Source organism: Carassius gibelio, chromosome B20 (genome assembly GCF_023724105.1).
Source record: "Carassius gibelio isolate Cgi1373 ecotype wild population from Czech Republic chromosome B20, carGib1.2-hapl.c, whole genome shotgun sequence".
Taxonomy (NCBI): domain Eukaryota; kingdom Metazoa; phylum Chordata; class Actinopteri; order Cypriniformes; family Cyprinidae; genus Carassius; species Carassius gibelio.
This window is the reverse complement of record NC_068415.1, coordinates 11,655,302-11,681,244: the sequence shown is the minus strand read 5'-3', so window position 1 is coordinate 11,681,244 and position 25,943 is coordinate 11,655,302. Positions and strand designations below refer to the sequence as shown.

Sequence of the window (25,943 nt, the reverse complement as noted above, 5' to 3'; positions counted from 1 at the left end):
CCATGGATCATATTTGTAAAAACATGTCTTGATTAATGCCTTTTGTTTTACCTTCTATGATGTTCCAAATCCAAATGATTTTTTCCCCCTGTGGAACACAAAAGAATAATTCTTGTAAAATATTTTGCCCGCAATTTTTTTGTAAATGATGGAGGATGTCACATTTACAAAATGAGAAACAAAGTCCTTAACATTTATGGAACATTTATGCAAACAAAAAAAAATAATTAATGGGAAAGGGTTCTGTATCATTTTTTTTTTTTTTTTTAAAGAAATGGTTTTCATACTAGTTAAAGTTGGTTCTTATAAGAAATAAGCACTGTGTTCTTAGGAGAACCGAATAATGTGCCATTTATGTGTAAAACCATATATTGTTGTAAAAAATCTTCTGAAGCCATATGCCATTTAGCCAGACAGGATCCCATTTGAAGAAAATATTGTTCTTATTGTGTGATAATAACATACTTGACATGAGCACTAAAGTGTCAGTAATGGTGCACTTACTGAATTCAAAATATAAATGAAAAATGGGGAAAGATTAACCCTCACTGACATTACTTGCAGAGAAATATGGCTTTTTGTTTAATTTTGAATCTGGTTTCTTCTAGGACACCTGTAAGATAAGACATGTGAACTAGGTGGATATTATAGAGGAAAGCTAAACAGTTGTGTTGAACATAATCTCATAAGTGTATTTATTCTAAGTCAGGTTTAATGTCAGGTTAACCAAACAGAGATGAGTTCAGAGGTCAAAGTTTATTTTAGGGTTGGTCAGAGGATTTCTATGACAAAGAATGACTGGTTAAACTATCACTAAGGCTAATTTGAGGCTTGAATTTGAGGTTCTCTTGTTTAAACAAATTGCAACATGTTCAAAAAATGATGGTTAGGCCACAAAAGAACGTTTGAGATGGAGTTGTGACAGCTAATAAATAAGAGGTCATCTTTACACACTTCAGTTTCCTCAGCTTCACATCGCCATCTGCTGGTTGAACAAAGTGTGGCGTTTTGGAAGCTGTCAAACTGAATCATCCTAGAACAGCTTTTGTCAGTTTTGAACATTCTGTACCTATGGAACAAAAAAAAAATACTGTTGAAAGATTATCTTAAAATATAATGACTAATATTTATTTTGTCAATGTCAATCCTACAAGTCAGCACAAGGAACCATCCTGTAAATGACTGATACATAACTAAATTAATAATTCATATATTACTCTCTCTTGGAGTCTCTAAAAATGTAAGTGCTCAGATATTATAATACCTGAGCATCATAATATGTATGCCTTAAATGCAGCTAATCTTTCGTATTTTTGATATATTTCACATAAGCAGAATCCTTCAGCCCATCAGCCTGATTCCAGGTTTTGCCATTAGAGGTGAAATAAAAGACCTCATACCAAAACCTCAGAGATCTCAACAATCTGATGAAGAGGAGAGCAGATGAGCAATACAGGAAAAGACAGATGGTAACTTGGTGTGTCAGAAACCCTCTTTACTTTTCATTTAATATGTTATATCACAGGTGGAGGTCTGCCTAGTCATGCTAATATAAAAGTCAGATTCGATATCCATTTAAGGAACAAAATTTTACAAGCCTGAATTGGTTTCTATATCAAATGTCAGTCTGAATGCTTATACCTGCTGCAAAAGAAATATGGACTGGGACAGAAACTCGGCCTCCCTCACAGATATTATATAATCACGTGCAAATATCACATGTGTCTATAACATCTGTAAAACAGAGTATCTATGTGCTTATACTCAGTTCATTAATTAAGTGGTAAGATAGACTGGCAGAAGAAACATAATGCTTTTATTCAGCAAACATGGATTAAATTGATTAAAAGCAACAGACATTTATAATACTACAAAAGAATCTGAATCTGATGAAAATTGAGTTTTGCCACAAGAACATATTTATTTAAATTGCACTAATATTTCATTACAGCATTATTTACAGTATTTTTTTTTATCAAATCAGTGCAGCTTTGGTGAGCATGAGAGACTTCATTAAAAAAAATAAAAATAAAATTATACAGACCCCAGATGTTTGAATGGTAGTGTACATTTGAATCTTTTCACATTAATGCTGTAAAGTAAACAAAATCTCACATAAGTCAGTCAAATGTAATTCCAATATTTTTGTTTTAAACTAGTGCAGTGAAAAAATCATTTTTGTTTCCTGTCTGCCATTTTCATTCCAGAAATTGAAAGTCTGTTTATCTTTAGAGTTTTTTGGTTAGACTATTTTTACACATATTGAAATAGTAGCTATGATTGCAGTCTAATAGTGACTCTTGAAAGAGTAACTATTATGATTATTTTTATTGAAAGTCTTGTGCAACCCAAATAAGGGTGGAACTGGATGGTGAATTTTTGTGGCTGTCTGAATATGAGTCTTAATATCAGCTATTTTATTCAGTTTTCCCCATCAGTTCAACAGCTTTTTGTTTGAACTATGGTCAGATTTGTCTTCCATGAGACATTCTTCAAGATATCGCAATGCCTTTTTTTTTAGCTTAACTTCAGAAATTAATTTAGAACAGAGAAGAAGAGTTTATTTAAAATAAAAAAAAAAACATTTCAGTATTTCAGTTAAAATATTACTGCATTCACCGGTAGATCCTTCCAAGATGTAGTTTAATGACAATATTCAATTTATTTAAATATGTATTTATAATAAATGAGTGATAGTCAGAGAACATCGGTGAAGGATAAACGAAGGATAATTCCTAACTGAAAATTGCCTCTGCTTTCACATGGGTTCTGTATGATGTCAACCTCAAACCTAAGTGCTATATCACAGTAATTATATGTCCCATTACTGCAGTTTGTGGTTTCATGAAGCATTTCATGACCTAGTGATTACATCAGCACTACCAATGATAGTCATCACCTTTGAACTTAAGGTCATGAGATGCCAAAGGATGTTACCATTAAGAAACATCATTCTAAAAAGATTCTTACTGAAAATTAAAGCACTATTACATTACAGTGAAATTCTTCTTCTTATTAAGGCCCCTTATTTGTGATATTCTTATTTTAGGCCCGTACTTAAAATTCACAGTGAAACCTAGTTAATGTATGTTTTTGATTATCTTAAAGACCTTTTTTTATCTAAAGACTTATGCTTTTCTTTTAATTAATATAAAACAGAGGTTGTCAACCAGAGGGCCAGGGCCCACTAGGGGCCTTAGCAAACCTCCAGAGGGGTTGCAGGTTGACTTCAAAGCATTTTAACCAATATATTGTCATATATATACATTTAAATTAATTATATACATTTCTTTTAATATTGTTTCATTCCAGAAATTTCTATAACTGTATAGAAAAATATTATATAGAAAAAAGCATTCCAGGATGCTCCCCGTGACATTGGTTGAGAAATTTCTAAGAGAATGCAATTTTAGCTGATGTTTCATTTAAAAATTAGTGAAATGTTTTTTTTCCCAAAGCCGAGCAGTTCCATTAATGCTCCATCAGATGTCGCTAAACCCTCAATCCTCTGGTGCTTCACCCATCCCAGCGTTTCAAGTTTGTATTTATTTGAATGGTCCTTCCTTTCCACTGAAATCTACTCAAATTACCGTTTCTTCCTGGTGGTGCATGGAAGCGCTCTCGGATATATAACGTGCTTTAGGATGCATAGACAACTTTACACAACGTTATGGTGGGTGCTTGCGAAATACGCGAGGTTTGACATCGTTGTACAAGTTATCGATTTTTCTACGTGCTAAGTCCTTGTTTGCTAGCTGGTGATTAGCTTGACTTGTTTGTTTAGCAGCTAGCTACGTGGTGTGTTTTCATCACTTACATTGATATGCACAGACCATTGTGAGTGTGGACTCATCTCTAGTCTTGTCTTTTGCAATTTAGTCAAAGATTATTGACTGTCTGTTTAAGTGTAGTAGACTTAATTAGCTCGCCAGGGCTAACAGATCCTAAACCTAAACAGCAGCGTCACATCATTGGAGGCCTCGAGCTCCGTCTGACAGATGTCTAACGTTAGATGTTTACCAGGCAAGTTAGATTGTTAATCTAAAATGTATTCGTTTGGTTTGATTCAAACGATTCATAGATTCATTCTCTTCCTCTGACTCAGCGTAACGTGCTACGTGGTAAGACGTCCGTCTGAAAAATTACGAAGCATGTCTTGTGTATTTGGTAATGACTTATGTGATATTCTTTACACTGACATATGGATGCCATGACTTGTACATAGCATATATGATAAAGTATTGTCTAGATAGGTTTTGAAACAGCCCTTAGGAACCGATTTTATTCTAGCAAACCCAGAACTTTCTCTTAACGTTAGCATATGGTCTCCGTTTGGTTATTTTATGGAACCCAGTTACCTTTTTTGGAACCCGGAGAAAACCTATAACGTTCTTTAGTGGTTATTTGGTTATTCTAGAACCAAAACTACCGTTCACTGAACGTTCTGGATAGCATAATATTATATAATCTGATACTGTGCCAGACTTTCTAACAATAGCAAAAGCTTTACATTTAAATATTCCACGAAGATCAATTTGACTCGTTTTAGTACGAATTTGATTATATGATTCTTATCTCTAAAGGAGAAGCTACACAATGGAGGCTTTGAACAAACAAACCACAGCTATTTGCTTTAAAACATCATATATCCTGTGCCGGCTAATGTGTTTTTTGTCATTGTATTTTAGAGTGCCTTATTATGGCCACTGGAAGTCATGTTGGAAGTAATGCAGAAGTCCACAGGCTCAAGCAGGCCCAGTCCCACCATCTTCCCAAACAAATGGTTTGTTCTGGAGATGAGAAGAACATGAGGGAGGTGAGGAAAAATCGCCTTAGAAAAATATTTGTAAGGTTTGTGCTGGGTGGGATCAATAGCGGATAATTTTCAGTTTACAAATACAATATTAAATGTTTTAAAGAGGTCATGTGATGATGCTAAAAATTGGGTATTTGGTGTAATGCAATCTGTTTACACGGTTTAAGGTTTTCCACATAACGTACATTTATTATTGTTCCTCTCTGCCTCACCTTTCTGAAACGCATCAATTTTTTACAAAGATTTTAGTCTTTGCAACTTTCTGTATCTTTTATGTGGACAAAAAGCTTGTAACGCTCCCAAGGAAAAAGAAAACTTGAATGCATCACATAACCCCTTTAATTCTGGAATGCACTACACAATATTTTCCCCACTTTTGCAGTTTGGACGTGTCAACAGCAAAACCACATAGTATATGATGGATGTATCGGTGTGTGATGATCCTCAGGCATGTAGTGTATGATGAACAGTTTTTCTGTTATCATTTTCAAAATGGGCAAGTGTATGATGTCTAGTGTTTTAAAATCTGACCAATTTAAAATGCTAGCTTTTAACTGTTGTTTCTTTTCAGGTGGATTATTCATTTAAGGAAGAAACCGACCAAGAGAGGTATGTTTTTGGTCCATGGTGATGCAAACTTATTGACCTTTCATATTATTCCTTGTTTTGACAAGCTGGGTGTGCATAATTCTCCATCCCACAGATTTCCAGTGGGCCATTGTGTGCACAAATACAGCAAAGCGAAGCGAGCGGTGGTTAGCAAGAAGAAAACGCGTCACTCTGGGGTGGGATCAAGAGCATGTCGGAGATCGCCCACCGCAAGCAGGACGTCTGACATGGCAAACAAAGAAAATGAACTGACCTGTGCTGATGACGTGCAGGCTATTCTTTACAGTGACAACTGTGGGTTCCCTGTGAATTCTACAGACTCCTCAAAAATGGCAGGAGCTGGCTCCAAATACAGTGATTATTTCACTGAGGTGAGATATGCCGCACGCATGTGCTTGGGTTGACTATGTTCTTGTCATTCTGAGCTTAAGCTTTCCTGTTTTTATTCTTATTCATGGTTGTCCACATGTGAAAATTTCTACAGAATCAATCATGGCAAAATAGTGATATATCATCATATTATAATATTTGCACTAACCTAATCATTTGTTGAATTTCAGTTATCAAAGGACCACGATGCAATGACTCATGTGCTCTTTGGAAGAAATCTGAGACTGAATGTTGCATTGACTCTTTGGCGGAAAAACGCAAGTGAACTAGTAGCATACTTGAACAGGTTAGCATTTTGAAGTCTGACATTAATATTTCACAATATTACTGTTTTTGTGGTATTTTGATCAAATAAATGATCTAATGGATGAGCATAGGAGACTTCTTTCAAAAACATTAAATCTTAGATTCGGTTTTGGAACAGTAATGTAAATATTGCAAGTATAAATAGATTTGTGTTTACAGCTTGTTGAATAATTCAAATGACATTTTTTGGCATAATTGATGCTTTCAATTCTACATTTTATGAATACGATGTTAACCAACTTTTCCCACAGAATACAAGACACAGGTGTGCTTGTTGACTGTCTGCCTATACTCACTAAAAGGTATCCCTTTTAAGATCTGTTTAAAATTCTGAGTTTGTCATTGTTGTCACATTGTAGATTTGATGGATATGTTTCATACCAGTTTCTCCTTCTATAGTCTTCAGGAAGAACAGCCATGTATTTCAATAGGCTGTTGTGTTGACCTTTTACCACAAGTGAAAATGGTTCTTAACACTCAATATGAAGAGTAAGTATTTAGTCCTGTATTTGTTATCATTGTTTATTGTCATTTATACATTTTGCTCAAGTTTAATTTAATCTTTTAAATGGTTGTTCTTTTCCAGACACCTCATCGTAGCTTTACACTGGGTTCAAACTATCATTAAAAAATGGTGGTCTGAGCTCTCCGCAAACAACAAAAGCATGCACGATGGCTTTTCAAATGACAGGTGCTTCATTTTTATATGAATACACAGAAATTAAATGACAGAACATATTATAAATGTTAGCTGGAATTGAATATGTTTGCATCCAGCAGGAATGTCCAGGTAATGAAGACCACGCTTCTTGAACTGTGGGAGGGGAAGAGACACTTAAGCTCAGTTCCAGGAACTGTAGGAGAAACAGCGAAGGTGTTTTATTTTTTCCTAGTCAAGTGAAGAATTGCAATTGTTCACAAAAATCAGTCTTACCTTATTTTCTTTTATCTTCCTCTCTTCTGCAGATTATAGAATCATACGTTTCACAACTGCGCTGATGTATCGTTATAGCACACTATGGAGATAACCACTACAAACCCTTGGTGCATTTTAAGCTTTTGATTGGCTTGGAGCTGGTGAATCTGAAGCTCGGTAGGCTATGGTGAATTGGGGATAGATGAACTGAACAATTCAGACACTCCGAAATCAGCACTGGAGGAGGAACTCTTCCAGCAGGCACTGAATGACTGCTTCACATTGAAGTGGACTTGCTTAGGGGCACATAATCAACTCCATGAGACTGGAATCAGGCAACTCACTGAAGTGCCAAGCAGAAGTTTTAACTGTTGCACTTGTAGTGCTGTGGTGTGATATCTGCTTAAGTGGATGTGATTGTGTAAGTGTATCTTTATCAGATGTGTTTTTTTTTTTTCAGTCATGCACTTGAATTGCAGGAGTTTTAAGTTATTAGTGTGTTGTTGTCCATTGCCTGATCATGAATGGATATTTGAGTGTAATGTGTACATAGTGATTTTTCTTTTAATCCGCTTTCAAATAAACCTACATAAACAAACAAAGTTTTTTGAAGTTTAAATGATTATTTACGTTTTATTCACATGTTGAATAAGATTTAAAAAATACCATAACGATAACCCCAGTCATAAGTGATATGACGTCCGAAAAGTTGCTGAATGATTAAGACTAATAAACAACAGAAAAGGTTTCAATGCAATGTCCAGTAGACATGCAACCATAATCCACAAAACCAGTCTGAACGATTCGTTTTCAAGTCTGACAGAACCGTTCCAAGTCGACTCGCTTGACTCATTAAGCTGAGAACGGATTTTTGAGTTGACCCCATAGCCTGTAGGTTGACATATGTAACGTATGTTAGTGAAACAGCACTGAACGGTGGGGACGTAGTACAACAAATATACTGGATTTTTTTCTCAATTAGTAATGAGTTTATGTATTTATATATCAATGTACACACTAAATCAGGTTTAACATTATATTAAGATTAAGATTTTAATAGTATCAGCTAGTCATTAGTGCAACAAACTGAACCGGGAGACGAGAAAATACAAAATAAAAGCAACGCAATAAAGCGCAATATGTGCCAATTGATTTTTTTCAAACGAATTTGTGTATGATTTCACTTCGGAGCCGCATATATACTCAAATTCATTCCTTTACATATATATTATTTATTGCACCACACTGATGTAAAGGATATTTTAATTTAAACCATTCATTCAACACGATATATTTCAAAGAACCGATTCACAAAGTATAGTCAGACTCCCATTCGAAACCCCCGCCCATAGAAATAGTCCCGCCTCAAAGATATTCACGTGGTGTAACATGTTCTTCCGGTCTTTGCGAACTGAGTTCCGTTTACCGTTCACTTCCTTCAGTCCTATTCCCGTGGCCCGGTTCGACGCGGAGTGAAATATTGTTCATTTTAAACGTTATATATATCGTGTGCCTAAACGCGATGCAACAAATGAAACGTCTTTTAGATGTGTATGTGGCGCTGCAGGCTCTGTTTGCGTTGTCATGTTGTTTTTCCGACGCAGAGCCGGGGCCTGTAGCAGGTTCTCAGTCAAACGGAGACCGCTTCAGAATCGAAGGACGAGCGATTGTTCCCGGAGTCAAAACACAAGACTGGATCTCCACAGCCCGAATCCTGGTGGAAGGAGAGGAATATGTTGGTTTTCTCAAGTGAGTTATCACCAGCAATGCTAACGTCAAAAAGCGATGTAAATATTCAATTGTGTATGTCAGTCCTCGATTTACTGAAGCTTTCTCTTGTATAACAACGTTCATAACAAGCCATTAAACGTTTTGCCAAGATTACACAATTAACCACATAAATTTCCCTTACAGGACTGATGGGAGCTTTGCTGTCAACGATGTGCCTTCTGGCTCATATGTGGTTGAAATCGTATCACCATCTTTCAGATTTGATCCTGTTCGTGTGGATATTACCTCCAAAGGGAAAATGAGGTAGTTAACATTCCCACATCTTACCTTCTTCTAATATGTGATTTCAAGAGCACTAAGTTAATATCTGAATGTTATTGAACCATAGGGCACGCTTGGTGAATTACATCAAAACCTCTGAAGTTATCAGACAGCCGTACCCTCTTCAGATCAGATCCAGTGGTCCACACACGTACTTCATGAAGCGAGAAACCTGGGGCTGGACTGATTTTCTGATGAACCCAATGGTATGATCATATAATTGTTTCTTTAAAATGTATGTGGATGGACTTCATTCACTGTAAATTAATAAGTTATTCTGTAACTAGATTTTTTAATGTCCTCTAGTTTGGATTAGCTAAAGTATTAAGGCACATTTTCAGAGCCGTTTATAATAATGATTTAGCTATGAAATAAGTGTTGTCGAAGGTTTCTTATAGCTGTTGTGACTTATTTTGTCGTCCGTAGGTCATGATGATGGTTCTTCCCTTATTGATCATCGTCCTGCTCCCAAAGGTGGTAAATACGAATGATCCTGAGATGAGAAAGGTAATGCAAAAAAAGAAGTCGTATCTATAAGTATTACATCCTGAACAGACGGTCTCATCCACTGTATAATGCTTTATTTATACAATTTAATGTCTGTTTTTTCCTTCAGGAAATGGAGCAATCTATGAACATGTTGAACCCTAACCCAGAATTGCCAGATGTTTCTGAATTCATGACTAAATTGTTCTCCAAGGGCTCCAGTAAGTCTAGCGGAGGCAACAAAGGCACCAGAAGTATTGCTCCGAAGAGGAGGTAGTGCCGTGAATTTTGTCGATTTTCTTTAACACTGTTTTACTGGGTTTCCTCTTTTATATATATATGAACAGTTTCTTTTTCAACTGAAATGCTTGACAAAGCAAGACTGGGTTTGCACTGTACTACTTTTCCATGCTTAATTGTCTTCTTTGGATGCATTGTTAATAATCAGATAATTTTAGTCATTGTGATGATACTCTGAAAACTATATATAAAATGTATTAATGGATAAAACCAATACAGATCAAGCAAGGCATGAATGTCTTTTTTGTTTTAGAGCACAATTAGGATGTTTTAACTTTAAAAGTAGAATGAGTGAGAAAGTTTGGTCAAGATTTCTCTTCCAAGAGGAGACGATTGCAGAGATATTCAGTTTTGCTATAACATTTCCATACTGTGTAATGCAATTAACATGATAATAGTCTATGCTTTTACTGCTGCTGCGCTAAAGATCACACAGATATGATTCCTTCACAGAATTGAAGTCAATGCAGTTTCACCTCAGTTAGGACTTGAATAAAAGTGAGAATTAAATCTTCAAAAGTAAAATTTAGCATGTTGTTGATTTGGCTGTTTAGTTCTTTAGGTTGATGCAATAGCTGCATTAAGGCTGAATAACAACCCAAATTCAGATGTAGAAGTTAGTACTTACTGTATGTAGTTGTTTTGCTCCGTTTGTTTCACGCATTTTAGGATATTTCCGAAACACACAAGTTTAAGGGTGAAGATAGATGCAAAATATATATGAGGGTCCATCTTTGCTGTGATTCCATGTGTATTTCCAGACCAGTCCAAGGAGGTGATGTTGACCCCAATTTTGTTTAATAACTACTTGAAATAAAGCTTTTAGGTTAGAACATTTACTATATCTTGTTGGGTTTGTACAAGACTGTGAATGAAGATGAGAAATGCATAAGATTTAAGCTATGAAGTATAATATTTAAACTGAATGGAAATAAACTGGTGGAAAATATCCGTCTCAATTACTTGTCTACTGTTCTCAGCATGATGCTTGCATGGTAAAATGTATGGCCATCAACGTTTAAAAGCACATTTCATAAGTAACTGGTAAACAGATGCTAGTATTCCAGTGGGTGGCTTTAAATCTTTAGTTTGACTGAAGACAATAAAAGATGGAACCTCTGCTAAATCCAGATTGATGTTTCAATTAGTGGGGTTAATTTCATTTTAAAACATTTATTTCACATCAAATTAAATGGCATGTCATCACAAGAGAAGGAGCAGAGACTTATTAAACAATATGAATGTAAAACAGTCCGGCAACATTTAGAAATTAGTTTTTATGATGTGTTAATGTTGAAGTAAGCTCAGATCTATTTCACAACAATTATGAGAGTTTTTTTTTTAGAACTGTAAAATGTGATTGAATCTCTGCCGTAAATTAATTTAACATCCAGAGGGAAGCTACAATCTTTTTTGTGTGTTTCTCTACAGTGATACTGTAATACTGTCCAATTCTGCAAACGTAATACAACAACATTGCTACACACCAGATATTTCAATAAATGTTTCTCTGCATGCAGTGTCACTGACATGAACAAGGCTTACAATATATATATAAAAAAATGTATCACATAATGTTAATTAAGTAATATTATGTGTGTCTATGTGTGTTAGGTATTTATATTTTCACAATACTTATCTTTATTTAATGTCCTCATCATCCCTAGCCTTAAGGCATTTGACAATATAACAATACACTATTGTGTAAACATGTTAAGTGATCTTTAAAGTTTGAAAACAGAATCTAAATTAAATACTTTCAAATCAACTCGGCAATATAAACAACATGTACACAAAAATATTGCCAAGAACATGGCAAGGAATATGGTCTGTGGCACTGTATGCACATCATAAGCTCAATAAACCGGTAATTTTAATGCCCATTTAATATAACACTTGTTTTTGAACATTCATCATGCTCTACAGTCTGCGATCTCTACTGTTAATTAATGGTTTCGTCCACACCAATACAGTTTCTCCTCTCCTCTGTTCTTCTTCCACTTGCAGAGTACTAACATCCTAAAGGTCTTCTGGAAAGTTTTGTTGCATAGGGCATAACACATGGGGTTGACGGTACTGTTGACATAGCAGAGCCAGTAGCCCAGATGCCAGAGGGACACTGGAATGCATTCAGAACAGAAGGTGGAGATGAGCACCATGATGTTGTATGGGGTCCAGGTCAGGAGGAATGCCAGAAGAATGGCACTGAGAGTCTGAGCAGCCTTTTTCTCCTTGATAAGGACCATCCGTTTCCGCTTGGTCATCTGGATCTTCAAGTTTGGATCTTCTGGTTTGGTAGAAGAGGATGTGGATGAAGAAGCCTGTGGGTGTGAGGACTGACAATGATCTGTGTTTGTGCGATTGGCTTCGGTACTACCTTGCAATGCAGTGATGTCGCTAAGGATTGGCTTGAACTTGTATGACATACATTTTTTATTGTTTGTCTGAGAGCATTTTTCAAGATCACGTAGGTATTTTCTGTCTTCATAACAGACCAGCTGTCCATTTTTATTGACTGTCGATTCTTGGTTCTTGAATGATTCACGTGGGGTTGATTCAGAGACTGACCGCTCGTCATCCTCTGATGATGTGTAACTGTTCAGGGTGGTGACCTGCTCTGATTTTGTCCACAACTCTTCAGACTGCAACGTTGTCTTAGTTACGTAACTCTGGTTGGATGAGGACCATGATGCTTGAGTCCCGTCCCTCTTGCTTTTAAAGCTAAAGCATCTTAGTATTGGCTTTCGTACTTTAGGGTCTTCATAGCTGTCCAGCGATGGATATCCTTGGAGTTCTGCTAAGTTCTTAGTACGTTTTTCTGTTTCTTTGTAGATTTTACAATATAAGATTGTCATGATGGATACCGGTACATAAAAGGCCGCTATGGCTGTACCAAATGTGATTATGGGTTCTGAGAAAAACTGGATCTGGCATTGGTCAGGAGAAACCTTTCTCTCTCCAACAAAGTACTGCCAGCACAGAATGGGTGGAGCCCATAATATAAACGATATCAACCATGCTAAGCCAATCATGATGCCTGCACGTTTCGGGGTCCGTTTAGCCCTGTAGGTAAGTGGTCTTGTAATAGAAAAATATCTGTCAAAGCTGATGACCAGCAAGTTCATCACAGATGCGTTACTTGCAACATAGTCAAGTGCCAACCACAGATCACATGCTATATTTCCTAAAGACCAGTATCCCATAAGAATGTAGGATGTGTACAGGTTCATTGAGAACACGCCGATAATAAGGTCCGCAAAAGCTAAACTGAGTAAGTAGTAATTATTAACAGTCTTAAGTTGGCTGTTGACCTTGAAAGAGAGCATCACCAGTACATTCCCCACTATTGTGATGAGACTCACGACTGCTGATACTGTTGCAATGATTATGACTTCCAAAAGACTGTATGAAGTAGGCAGGATAGCAAAGCCATTTCCACTTGCGGTTACATTTTGAATATCCATGTTCATTCTGTTACCGTTGATCGGTTAGAAAACTGATGACATTTTCACGGTATTCTTCATGTTTTCTTGGCAATGGATAGTCTGAAAACACAATAAAGAGAATGAATACTTCAAAAACAGGAACATTTGAGCAGAGAAAAAAAATCATGTTTTGTGTGTGATGCCTTAAAACTAATGATTTTCATTCTGGTCAAATATTTTATGGGGTAACAATAGCCTGCTACAATAAAGGCAAAACACTAAAGGCAAATCCATTGTTTTTCATACACTGGTCAATTCAGAACTATTGTATTGTTTCCATAACAAGAAAACATCCAAATTACACATTTAAGTGCTAATTTGATTAATTTTAAGATCAGAAATCAAATTTTCAGTAGCACTTTCATAAACTAAATCTTCCAGTTTTATTCTTATCAAATTTCTAAAAGTTTTAAGAAGAGGTTTGCATATATATATATATATATATATATATATATATATATATATATATATATATATATATATATACTCTTAATATGTCAACTTTTAGTTTTTGAAGGTTGAAGGTTGATTTCAAGCTGCCTGAATGAGAAGTTTAAAGTCAGTATAATTTTTTTTTCATATTTTGGGTTTTTAATTCAACAAAATTAAACAGATGTTTACATCATCCAAATTACAAGCAATATAAACCGGCATATATGGTTCATATTTTCACTTTACCTTTGTTAGATCACATTTATTAACTAAAGTGTTACAACCTTGTTCGGGAATGGCAGGGGGCAGAAACCATTGATCTTTATATAATGATTGTAGGTCAGTGGCAGAAACGCAAAACTCAAACTCACAATCTCATAGACTCTCTCTCTCACACACACACACACACACACACTAAACACATACTAATACCATACAGGCCCCGATAGGAGGACAGAGTGAAGGTACACAGGACCTAAAATTTCCACACTTTTATTAGAGCCGGGTCACCTTAGTGGGCCCAGACATCCTGTATGTAATATAAATGTGTAGGGGGGGTGTACAGTGTGTGGTCATTGAAAATTTGCTCTGATAAATGTTCTTCACAGAAAATTAGCCAAGGTCAATGAATCTGAGTTTGAAAAAGAATATTAATCGTAATCATATTTTTTTTCTTTTGACAAAAGTGAAATGGGTCCCACAGACCCGATTACCATACAAAGGTTAATTTATATATATTAATTATTATTTGACACTGAAGACTGCAGTAATGGCTGCTGAAAATGCAGCTTTGCCATCACAGCATTAAATTACATTTTACAATTTATTTGAATAGAAAACAGTTACCAAGAACTTATTTTTCACAGTATTGCAGTATCCACTGTATTTTGAACAAATCAGTGCAGCCTTGGTGAGCATAAAATAATTATTTTAATACAATTTTAAAAAATCGTATCACCTCCAAACATTTGAGTAATAGTGTAAGCAAGTTAAAATATTTCAAAATTTGAGTTTAGTTCTTTTTTTAATAACCATGGAAATTCATGCAATGCATAGTTAGGAAATGCCCATAGACAAAAGAATAGCTACAAGTTATTATTTCATGTTGATGCAGAGAGTTTACATTTTGTTTAAGGGAAGGTCATTAACACAACTGTCTAATTGTTCAAAAATGAACCATCACAGAAGCATTTGTTCCTCAAGTTTAACGAGCCTAAATCCAGTGTAAGTGCAGAATAAGTTTCCATTACGCCGTTCTCTTGAGGGAATTTACTTTGCTCAATTTGCCTCTCATTTCCCTAATCTGCTTCCTCAAAAGCCACATTGATATTCATGAGATATATTTGTGTCATCTAATTTTAAGACAGCCAAGTACTGTAGGACTGCTCTGCCTCTTGTGGTATTGCAAGAGAAAGACTTTATATATCTCTCATGCATCTCTGTGCAAACAAACATAGCAGAAATGTCATTTGTAACAATCTGTTTCTGTTGGTTGTGTCCAAACCATTAAAGTTGTACTCCACACAAAATTAGAGCACTTAATCTGTTTTGTTGCGCTCCACTTTTTTTCCCTGTACATTTGCGATTAGTCATCAGAGGTTCAAACTCGCTGATCCCTGTGAATGTGGGTGGAAATCGGATCTGTTCTCCAGAGCAAGAATTGTATCCATGACTTCAGGAATTGTGTAAGACAGCTTGTCCACCAAAATGATGTGATTGTGCAGCACCACTATGGACATTTTGTCATATGACAACAACAAAAGAAGGTTGGTGCTTATTATAGGACTTAAAAATTATTCAGTGCTTTAGCTTAACTGCTTTGTCTTTCATATTTTTAACCATGAAAAAATATCTTTAAATGTTCTGTTTGACTTTGCAACATATATATGGTAAATATGGTCACACCTCATGGTCAAATATTGCTATATAATGGCTTCAGCTAAGTTATAAATAGAAAGAAGGCTGTTCCGGTTTGTTCAGTCTTTCAGAGTTGCCCAACCTCCCCTGCGGTACTCAACATACTGTCCTTTATTGCATTATGATTCTGCCAGCAGGCTCTGATTAGTGTTGTGGTGGTAATGGACTGATTAGGTACAAAATGAGTGTAATTCAGCTTTCACCAGGGAGTGGAATAAAGTGGAGGAACATCCTTCCCTTGACCTTGAGGTTTCTCACAAAAGACCTCAATCATAACTTAATCTGCATTCACAAGGGTTTGTGTGCCTAAAAATGAAAATTGTCATCATTTAGTCACCCTCAAATTCCTACAGGCTTCAAACTACATGCTGACGCAATTTTTTATCATTCTTTTAAAAATGTTTTTAATTAGTTTGTTCCCACTTTGACATTTTCATTTCCATAGCTCTCGTGTAACTTGCAGTTACACCTCCTTATTGCTTTATGCAAATGACAAGAGAAACCGATTCATTAGCAGATGAGTTTCCTTCTTCATCATAGCAGGTGTTTGCACAGGGTAGTTTTTAGTTTAATCAGTGTGTTTGTGTAAGGAAATCCTTATGCGATTCATCTGGTGGTTTAGCATTCTTTGCCACATACAGTAAGACTGGTGTAGAGAGCTGAGACCGTATTTCATAAGGTATGAATTTGCATACAGCAGCAAGATTTCTGTTATCTGTTGACTAGCTCTGATCTGTTATTGTGCATGTCAAATTATGGTCTCCAGCAGCCCTATCTCTTAAGCTGTCACTGTTGAGAAAACTACATCTTTCAGATAACTTAAAATCATATTACTTTCACACAAATGGGTAATTTCATTTAGACTAATCTCATATCTGTTTGCAGAATAATCTGTCAGAAACTCTCAATAACATCTTTCAATTGGGATCTTACGTTATGGTCCCGTTGAAGCAGAAACTCACATTGGTTTGAAGACACACTATGAGGACGAGTGTAGTAGTTGATATATTGTAATATAAGGTAATAATGATCTCCTTTAGATGAAAATGAGGTGGAGCTCCCTCAGAAGGCGGCACAATTTCCCATTTAAGGAGGTTTAATATTTAAACAGGCTGTAAGCACAGCCATATTAGCTTTGCATTGATTTCTGGTTTCGGTAAAGAGTGTATTTTAAACATAATGCAGAAAATTGTATGTACAGATAATAAAAAATGAGAATGCATGCAGATAAAATGTTTATGATCTAATATTTATAATTAATATATTTATATTTAATATTTAACACAAAGGTTAATTTTTTTTAATCATTAATCCATTGTACCATGGACATTTTTACTGCCTTTGTCAGTCACATTACATTAACTAATATTGATTTATACAACCCAAGTGTTTAATTATTAGTAAATGAAAAAAAAACTAAACATAAAAACATTAACCTATAAACAGATGCAAAATTATTGGTAATGATTTGTTTATGAAAGCTATTGCATTCATGTATGTATGTACTTATTTATCACCCAAAAATGAAAATGCCAGAATTTTTTCAAAAATTAAAAATGAAACACAATGAATTCTTTAAAATGTCAGTCAGTGATATATGTTGTCTTTCTTTAATAATGTTGACCTAATATTCAGACAGACACTAGAAATTACTACCTTGTCTTTTTATCAGTCATATAAGATGTATGTCTTCAGTACTCACTGTTTTCATCGCCCAGCCTTGAACTCTACAGATCTGTCCTGGTCAGACTTTCACTCCTCCCAAACCTTGTCCTCTCTTGTAGACTCTCAGGATATGTGTCTAGATGCTTCTTCTACATCCAGTCACGAGCCTGATCTTAAATTATATAATCCTCAAAGTAGTAGTAACATGTTCTCCATTGTTTTTGGATGGTTTTCTTAAGGAAGAATCAAAGTAAAAAAGCTCCAATTGTGACAGCCACACTAAAGTCCATAACATTCATGGGTAAGCACCTGCTTTTCTCTCGGTGGTGGAGGATGATGGGGAAATGCTGCTGCTGCTGTTTCTCTGGATGAATATGTGCTGCTGCCTGTGGATGCACTGACAGACACAGATGTGAATGGCTGGGAGGAGGTCATTCCCACTGGGCTGGGATGATCGTCATGATTTGGGGCAGTGAACAACAGGCAGACGCCAAGAATGGGAGGAGGAAGAGGTGAAGAGCTGGGGGGCCGAGCCAAAGCAGAAGTGAGGGGATGAAGGTTAGACCATTTATACTTATATTGTAGACAGTCTGTGTGTGTGAAGGGGCGGTATTATGCTTACTAAAACATTATGGAGGCAATAATTACTCTCTTTTGACACAAATATTATGCCTGCGAGCAAATAGGTAGGTGGAAAGGATGGGTTAACTGGAAATACAGACGTGAGAGGGTCATTTCATGACATTTTGGTATATCCGTGGGAGCTACTTTAGCTTAAATCAAAGTAAAATGGTCATGTAAAATATCACAAGCCATTAAGGTTCCTAGTTAATTGTTCTTTATTTATATATATATATATATATATATATATATATATATATATATATATATATATATATATATATATATATATATATATATATATATATATATTCCACCATTAGTTTTTTAGAACGATTGTCTGGTATTCAAGATAACGTTGCAACTTGAAGCAAATATCTTCTGTTCCACTGGGTTTAGTGTTTGATGAACAAAAAAGCAATATTTAATCTGCCATTGGTCAGCCAAATGAATATATATATATATATATATAGTCAACTCTGCTGTGGCAGACTGGAGTAACAGTATTAAAGTGATTTTGGAGAAGTATTTTAACAAAAAAAGGATATATTTCAGCATTTAGGTGCTTTAACATTTTTTATTCATAATAGCATTCAAAGTTTTTGAAAGAAATTAAAACTTATGTATTAAATTGATTAACAAGTGACATTAAAGTGTACAGTGTGTAGATTTACACTTGTTTTCAACATTGATAATAATGAGAAGTATTTCTTGAGCAGTAAAGAAGCATATTTGAATGATTTCTGAAGCATCATGTGACCCCGAAGACTGGAATAATGCTGCTGAAAATTCAGCTTTGCCATCACAGGAATAAATTAAATGTTAAAATATATTAAATATATACAATTTTTATTATAACTTGTAATCAAATTACACAATATTACTGTATTTACTGTATTCTTATTACATTTTATTTTTATTTTTATTAAAAAATCACTTTTTTAGGGGTTGGCCTGAATTAATTTTCGTATAAAATGTCTGGATGACTGGACTCTATAGAAGTGTGGTTTGAGCTCTCTAATTCTGCTCTCACAGCTGCATGGGTATAATTAGTTACATCATGACTAATCAAACATGAAGTCTGTATTGAGTGATGACAGCGTTAGCACCATTAATCTGTTTGTTGTGCCCTTGCAAGATGTGTTTGTGTTAAGGGTTGTCTGAGCTGGGATTAAGTACAGATCGACCAATCCAAGGTTGTTTCTTTTCACACATTTCCTTTTTTCAGAAGCAGCACAGTATCACTTGTTCATGTCGTCCAGTCAGGTTGACAGGAAATGGCTTATATAAGATATTACCATGTAGGGCAGGATTTCCAGGCCTCCAAGTTTATTGATTATAATGAGATCATAATGGAGGATATGAGCCATATCACATACCCTGGAGGAGGACTAATAACGAAGGGCATAGATATAGAGTGACAGCTCCGCTGTGTTTGCCTGCATCTGTGTGTCTGTCGTAACGTAGTATGTCTCCTCTGGGTCTCAGATGGCCAGCAGACACAACTCAGCCCTACACGCCACATACTCGGGTTACACTTGACAGTGAGAGCAGACTAAATGTTGCCTGAATTTCATGACCTTGTTTAGCTGTTGACTGCACTCCAGTATGTCTGTGTCCCTGCAGAGAGGGAAAGACATGCTAATTCATTACCAATGACACTGCACCTGTAGGAAACTGCCCCCCTCTTGACATTTTCTCCTTTATTTCAGTTCTTTGGGTCTCCACCTGTGGCCCTGGTAATGTCAGTTTCACCAGCTGGACCCTCCAAAAATGACTACACCCTGTTGGGCCAAAGCACTCTAGATTGTCTCTCTTTTTATAGCTTTTGTTGGAAAGCAGGAGTCTTATCTTGCACAAACTCAGCCATTGAAATGTAACTTGCTAAATATTCTTGTCTTATGATTCGTAGTAACGGTGGGTGATATACTGGTAGACACGATTAACCGGTAAAATTGTCAACTGGTAAAGATTTTTTGTATCTATCGCGGTTACACACTCACACATTGCTGTGCTATGTAGTCATGAAAATGTATTGTTTGTATGCGTTTTTAGCATTGCAGTTTAAGACAAGTGATTTTAAGCCATTGAAAAACAATCAGCATCAAAAGAGAACAGTTAAATACACACACTTATTTGTGCCAAAATACCCATCTTTGCAAGTATCATCGTAAACACAGTAGGGCCTTTCACACCGCAGGAACCTTTTCATAGTAAATCATGCGATTTTAGTACTGGAATGCAGAGCAGGGTCTTACCCATAGACAGTAAAAGAAATGGACACAGCGACCCCATTGGATTCAAAGGAGACAAGTGAAGTCAATTAGAGGCACGCACTTCCTGGGGGTCGGGCGTACTGCACAGACTCAAACTGAGCTTGATGACGTAGATGTCACGTGAGCAACCTGTAAGTCTTCTAATCACTGTGCAAAAAGAAATCTGAATCACCCACCAAATCTTCCAGAGAAGGCGAGCGTGAACAGGAGCAAATTTTGGTAAGTATTCTGATTACTTATCTCCCTTGACTTTATGTCTCCACATCGCCCACGATTGCCTCATAAACAGTAAAAGATTGCCTCCGAGCTTCTCCTCCTGTCCATATGGTAATTTCTCTACTGTGCGACAGAGAGTGGCTGGTTAAGACGCAATCGTTAGCCTATTTTTTTTTTTTACAAAAACTGCTTCTATGGGACCATAAGATAAGATATAAGGTAATGGAGCATTTTATACATTTTCCTGTTTCTTTATAAATAATTAATGGACAAATGGAGTCTTTAAACGCCTCAGATGTAAAGTTATTCGCTGTCAAAGTGACGCCAAAATGAATGGGAGTCAAAGGAATGCTAACAGCAGGTGGGGGTCCGCTAGCCAATGGCGGCACCCAGGGGTGCTTAAAGAAATATGAAACCCTGCCCCCCCTGGTCTTACCAGCACAACTACTTCTTCTACTTCTTATTGTTTTATGTTGGGTGGCATCCAACGTTAAGGTGCATTACTGCCTCCTATTATAGTGGAGTGTAGACCAGAGTGACTAACAGAACTTTAATAATAATAATAATAACTACAAAAAAAAAAAAGTAAACACCCTAATAATATTATTTACTTCACCTATTAACCCAGTTTCCCTCAAGAATACAATTAAAGAACTATAATTTCCTTTTTGACCAAGTATTTGCTTAGTATCTCCTGTGGTATCCTTGTTAAAATTTCTCTTTCTGTAATATATTCCTCCTCCTGGCAAAATTCACACAGACCTGTGTTACCAGCACAACTGGTACTAAACGTGACGTAAGTAGACACTAGTTGACCAGACGCATTCGAAAACGCCCTCAACCACCATGATTTAAAACGGCATGTAACATACTGTAAACAATGTGTCAATTATTTCGCGATTATGATGAACAGTGATAAATATATGGATGCTGAAAATCAGGCACTTATAGCAAATTTAGCACTGCCAGTTATTGTTGGAGATTCATGGCATGAAACAGAAGTTGAGATAGTCCTTTTTCCTTGTTGTGACGTATGTCCGAGTGAAACAGCTTCTCTGCAGAGCAAAAGTGGGCGTTTATCACCATGTGGGTGTTTTCAAACTGCTGGGTGTTTCTGAAACATGCAATCTAAATGATGCCCCTAAACCTAACGTCACTATTACATCAACCAATCAGGTATCATGGTGTAAAACACCTTGATCTGGTAACTCCCATTACTTTCCTGCAGAGACCTATACTTGTCTGAAATGGGAAAAAGATGTAGGGTGGGGCTTTATTTCATCCTTCGGTAATTGATTGGATCATTGGAAAATGGGCATTGCTAACAAAAATGGATGCAGATTTGAATGCCTTGCACACAGATACGAAATTGCCGTTATTCCTCCTCCTTCAAAGTGCAAGAATTCAAGCCAACAGGCACGCATACTGGGATGTTTGAGAATAGGGAAAAGGACTTGAGGAGCGCAACCAAAAATTCAGTATTTTTGTTTGTATGATCCAATAAATCCTGTTTTTATTTTTATTTTATTTTTTTCAGCACAAACTGGTGTTTATGGAAGAACACTGGATATTTCTTCCCTTAAATGCTCAGTACCTGTGCTTGTGTGTCAGTGTTTTTGATCACGCATACTGTGACTATAGTCCCTTGCATCAAGCATTGGACAGTAATTATGATTGCGGGGGTGTGTTTTCACCCACACAGAGCATCAGAATGTCATCTCTGCAATAATGTGTAACAGTAACAACCACTGTGTTAATGACTTGCTCTCTTCTCTCTCTGCTGCTGTTACCATAACACCTGTGCAATTTGCATGAGGCTCATTATTTGAAACAATTTTGTATCCTTTAGACACCTTCATGAATGCTGGGAAGTGCAACAGAGGCCACTTGTTTCTAATCATTTACATATTGGCTTTCACTATCTTTTAATCTATCCACCATAGCTTACTCCTTGTGAATTTCCTGTGGTAGAGAGACAATTGTTCCCTTTTAGCCACATCACTGAAATGTGGCAGTTTTTTTCAAATCATATTTACAGGTTAAAGGTTCAAGTTACATTTTTGCATTAATATATGATTGTGTACTGATAGCTTTTAGTTATAAATAGGCTGAATGGTCTAATATTATGTCCCCAATGAACCTGTTTTATGATGCTGCCAGGAAATGGTCCCCTGATTGTCCCTTCGAGTTCATGTTTGCCCAGAGATGCATTATTTGGGGCAGTGTTGATATTTGGGGCATGAAGTCCTTTGGTATTTGGTTGGAAGTGGATGTTTTTAATGGGCGTTGTCATTGAAATGCCTCTGTAATTTAAGTTTATTCCACTGTAATTTGAATTCTAGATTGGGATGTCTATAATAAGAGATGAAAGAGAAATATTTCAAGATTTTTTTTGTATGCCATGTATTTAGTACACTCACTTAGATCTGTCTTGAAATTCATTGCAGTCCAAATCAAGTCAAGTCTGCTTTATTGTCAATTTTTCCACATGTACAGTACATACATACAGAGAATTTAAATTGCATTACTCTCAGACCCTTGGTGCGTATAGATAACACTACTGAGGTTCAGAGTTAATTAGAGAATGGGGAAATAGAGGAGAGGGGGGCAAGGATGGGAGCGAGTTCAGCTTCCTGACAGCCTAATGGATGAAGCTGTCCTTCAGTTGTGTGAAGGCTGGGTGGGATCACCTGCGATGCAGAGGGCTTTACGGGTGAAAGTTCTCAGCTGCTCTCACTTTGCGTTGAAGAGTCTTCCGACAGGACGCATTGCAGGCGCCATACCACACTGTGATGCAGCTGGTCAGGATGCTCTCGATGGTGCCTCTGTAGAAGGTGCACTTGATGGGGGCCAGGGCTCTGGATCTTTTCAGTTTGTGGAGGAAGTAGAGATGCTACTGTGCTTTATTGGCCAGTGCTGTGGTGTTGTCAGTCCAGGAAAGGACCTCTGTTATGTGCAAACCCAGGAACTTGGTGCTGCTCACTCTCTCCACAGACATACCATTGATGGTCAGAGGAGCATGCTGAGTGTGTGCTCTCCTGAAGTCAACAACAATCTCCTTCGTCTTCTTCACATTCAGAGAGAGATTGTTGTGTCACTACACCACCCGGCCTGGCGGCTCACCTCGCTCCTGTAGTTTGTCTCATCTGTGTTGCTAAAGAGACCCACCACAGTCGTGTCATCTGCAAACAGGCTCCAAGCGTCTCTTAGCCTCTCTGATGCCTCAGGATAGGTTGGCCCTAGCTGTCCTCAGGCCGACCTCATCTCCAGCTTTGAAGGCAGGGTTCTGTGCCTTCAGGAGTCTGTAGACCTCCCCTGTCATCCACGGCTTCTGGTTGGCCTGGACAGTGATGGTCTTTGTGACTGTTACATCAATACACTTGGTGATGTAGGCAGTGACAGTCTCCGAGTACTCTTGGAGGTCTGTGGTGTTATTGTATGTGGCAGCCTCCTTAAACATATTCCAGTCAGTGGTGTCAAAACAGTCTTGAAAAGTCTCTGATGACACTTCCGGCCACACTGAACTGGTTTGGCAACTTTAATGAGCGGTCTGTATGCAGGCATTAGCATGACAGTGGTCAAAGGCACTGAGATGGGGGAGGGGAAGGGCCTTGTAAGCTCCTCTATGGGTGGTGTAAACAAAATCCAAAATGTTTTTACCTCGTCTTGGAAATTTAATGTGTTGCTGTTTTTTTGGGAACACACTCTTGAAGTCTGCATGGTTGAAATCCCCAGCTATGATGAGAAAAGCATCAGGATGGACTGTCTGCTGCTCACTGATGTGCGGTACAGTTCATTTAGTACATCGTTCCTGTTGTTGCTGTTGGAGCTGAAAGGAAAGTAAACAGCAATGAGCAGTATGGCTGAATATTCCCTCGGCATATAGAATGGCTGGCACTTCATAATCATAAGCTCCACCAGGGATGAGCAATGTTTGCAGACAGCATTACAGCACCACGCATCATTAATGTAAACACAAAGTCCGCCGCTGCATGATTTACCTCCCACGACGAGGACTCTGTCCGCTCGATAGCATGTCAAACTGAAAAATATGTATTTTGGCTTTGAATGATCCAAAACGATTATTTAAAAAAAAAATAAAAGCAAATACTTTATTTTATTTATAATAAAAGTATTAATGGCAAGTTTATATATATATATATATATATATATATATATATATATATTAGTGCTGTCAATCGATTAAAAAAAATTAACTAATTAATCGCACAATTTTTTTAAATTAATCGCGATTAATCGCGATTAATCGCAATTAAAAGACTGAAACTTTTTGGATATGTAAATGTAAAATGTAAATAATTAATGTAAACTCAAGACAAAGAAACTATTTAAATTCAAAATATGATTGTTTATTGAAATTTTTGTTTAACTTGTAACACAGATTTTCTCATGTAAACAACATACCTGCAATAAACCATCAATATCCTCCAAATTAACTGTTGGCTTGAAAGCCATATTTATTACAGAAATAAAAACACAGGCATATAAGTACAATTTGAATTTCAAAACAATCAATGCCAATAAAAAACAAAAATGATTTCCATGTTGAATTCTAAGTGGACTGCAAAAAAATTCCAAAGTATAGTCATTGCCAGTGCTTTAAGTGGGCCAGCACGCACCGGTACTCAGTACCGCCACTTCCAAATATAGCTCTTGAGCTTACCGCCACCTCTCCGTGCGCCCAGAACGTGCTTGTAGCATACCGGTACGCTCATTTGGACATCTGTTTTAATAGAGGTTTTAATCTTTTACCTGCACTGCCGATTTTCACAGCGCCCTTCACAATGCAAGCTTCCTAATTCATCCCACCGAGAGCAGAAACTACATTACCCATTCACCCTTAAGTTATACAAGTGAATAGCGCATGTGTCGCTTTTCCCACTGTTAAGTGTCAACAACTCAACGTGGCCGGAGAAGGTGTGTGAAACTCGTTGTGAGTTATACTAAAGCAAAATGTTGAGTATTTATTGTCTGATAAACATTAAAAACTGTCTGCGGAGGTTGAGTCGTCCTGCAGTCCCCGCTGGCTGCTCATTGGCTGCAGCATCTTTTTTCTAAATTCTAAAAAAATACCGTAGACGGCAAGGCACAAATTTAGATATTCATTTATCTAATTAATCTATAGCCTATGCACAAAGACAATATTATCTTTTTGTCCCCTTTTTGTTTTAAAGCTTGATGAAAAGAGAGAGCGCAAGTTGCTGCAGCTGAGGAGGACAGTGATGCACGCGTACAGGGGTGATTGACAGTTCGCGGCACTGTGTACAAAAAATACTCCGCTACACAATTATTTCATTATTTTCGTTTAAGCTTATTAACGTTAGCGTTACAGAAAGGTCTGATTTACGCACTGTTACAGTCATTGTTTTTTTTTTTTTTTTAAACAATGACATTTGAATTCATGATTTTAATGTTGCTGTTTCTTGTGGCAGACT

The 25,943-nt window shown here is 36.7% G+C and overlaps 3 protein-coding genes across 7 annotated transcripts; 2 read left to right on the top strand and 1 right to left on the bottom strand.

Annotated features, from left to right (window-relative positions):
* Window positions 1–3,505: 3,505 nt before the first annotated feature.
* On the top strand, window positions 3,506–7,639 carry LOC127984223 (KATNB1-like protein 1). Of its 5 annotated transcripts, none has more exons than XM_052586765.1 (10): window positions 3,506–3,673; window positions 4,689–4,816; window positions 5,388–5,425; window positions 5,520–5,796; window positions 5,986–6,101; window positions 6,373–6,423; window positions 6,521–6,610; window positions 6,708–6,812; window positions 6,902–6,995; window positions 7,088–7,639. In XM_052586765.1, the coding sequence occupies exons 2-10, from the start codon at window positions 4,700–4,702 to the stop codon at window positions 7,118–7,120; spliced, it is 921 nt and encodes a 306-aa protein (XP_052442725.1). In that variant the 5' UTR covers window positions 3,506–3,673; window positions 4,689–4,699; the 3' UTR covers window positions 7,121–7,639. The 5 variants fall into 5 exon arrangements, with proteins under 5 accessions (XP_052442725.1, XP_052442723.1, XP_052442721.1 ...); XM_052586763.1 differs by having other exon boundaries at window positions 6,899–6,995; XM_052586761.1 differs by lacking the exon at window positions 3,506–3,673 and adding an exon at window positions 3,698–4,023 and having other exon boundaries at window positions 6,899–6,995.
* A 787-nt stretch (window positions 7,640–8,426) lies between these two features.
* On the top strand, window positions 8,427–10,824 carry LOC127984222 (ER membrane protein complex subunit 7). Its single transcript, XM_052586760.1, has 5 exons — window positions 8,427–8,786; window positions 8,952–9,071; window positions 9,157–9,295; window positions 9,516–9,596; window positions 9,706–10,824. Exons 1-5 carry the CDS (start codon window positions 8,560–8,562, stop codon window positions 9,850–9,852), a joined length of 714 nt encoding a protein of 237 aa, XP_052442720.1. The 5' UTR covers window positions 8,427–8,559; the 3' UTR covers window positions 9,853–10,824.
* Window positions 10,825–11,523: 699 nt separating this feature from the next.
* On the bottom strand, window positions 11,524–13,499 carry chrm5b (cholinergic receptor, muscarinic 5b). The gene has a single exon (XM_052587034.1). The coding sequence runs from the start codon at window positions 13,343–13,345 to the stop codon at window positions 11,822–11,824; it is 1,524 nt and encodes a 507-aa protein (XP_052442994.1). The 5' UTR covers window positions 13,346–13,499; the 3' UTR covers window positions 11,524–11,821.
* Window positions 13,500–25,943: the final 12,444 nt, after the last annotated feature.

Coding starts and splice junctions, on each gene's coding strand:
- chrm5b (XM_052587034.1), bottom strand. CDS start 13,345: ATGAACATGGATATTCAAAATGTAACCGCAAGTGGAAATGGCTTTGCT.
- LOC127984222 (XM_052586760.1), top strand. CDS start 8,560: ATGCAACAAATGAAACGTCTTTTAGATGTGTATGTGGCGCTGCAGGCT. Junction 9,072..9,156: donor ACCTCCAAAGGGAAAATGAG/GTAGTTAACATT, acceptor ATTGAACCATAG/GGCACGCTTGGTGAATTACA. Junction 9,597..9,705: donor ATGATCCTGAGATGAGAAAG/GTAATGCAAAAA, acceptor TTTTTCCTTCAG/GAAATGGAGCAATCTATGAA.
- LOC127984223 (XM_052586761.1), top strand. CDS start 3,999: ATGTCTAACGTTAGATGTTTACCAG. Junction 6,102..6,372: donor CTAGTAGCATACTTGAACAG/GTTAGCATTTTG, acceptor CTTTTCCCACAG/AATACAAGACACAGGTGTGC. Junction 6,424..6,520: donor CTGCCTATACTCACTAAAAG/GTATCCCTTTTA, acceptor CTCCTTCTATAG/TCTTCAGGAAGAACAGCCAT.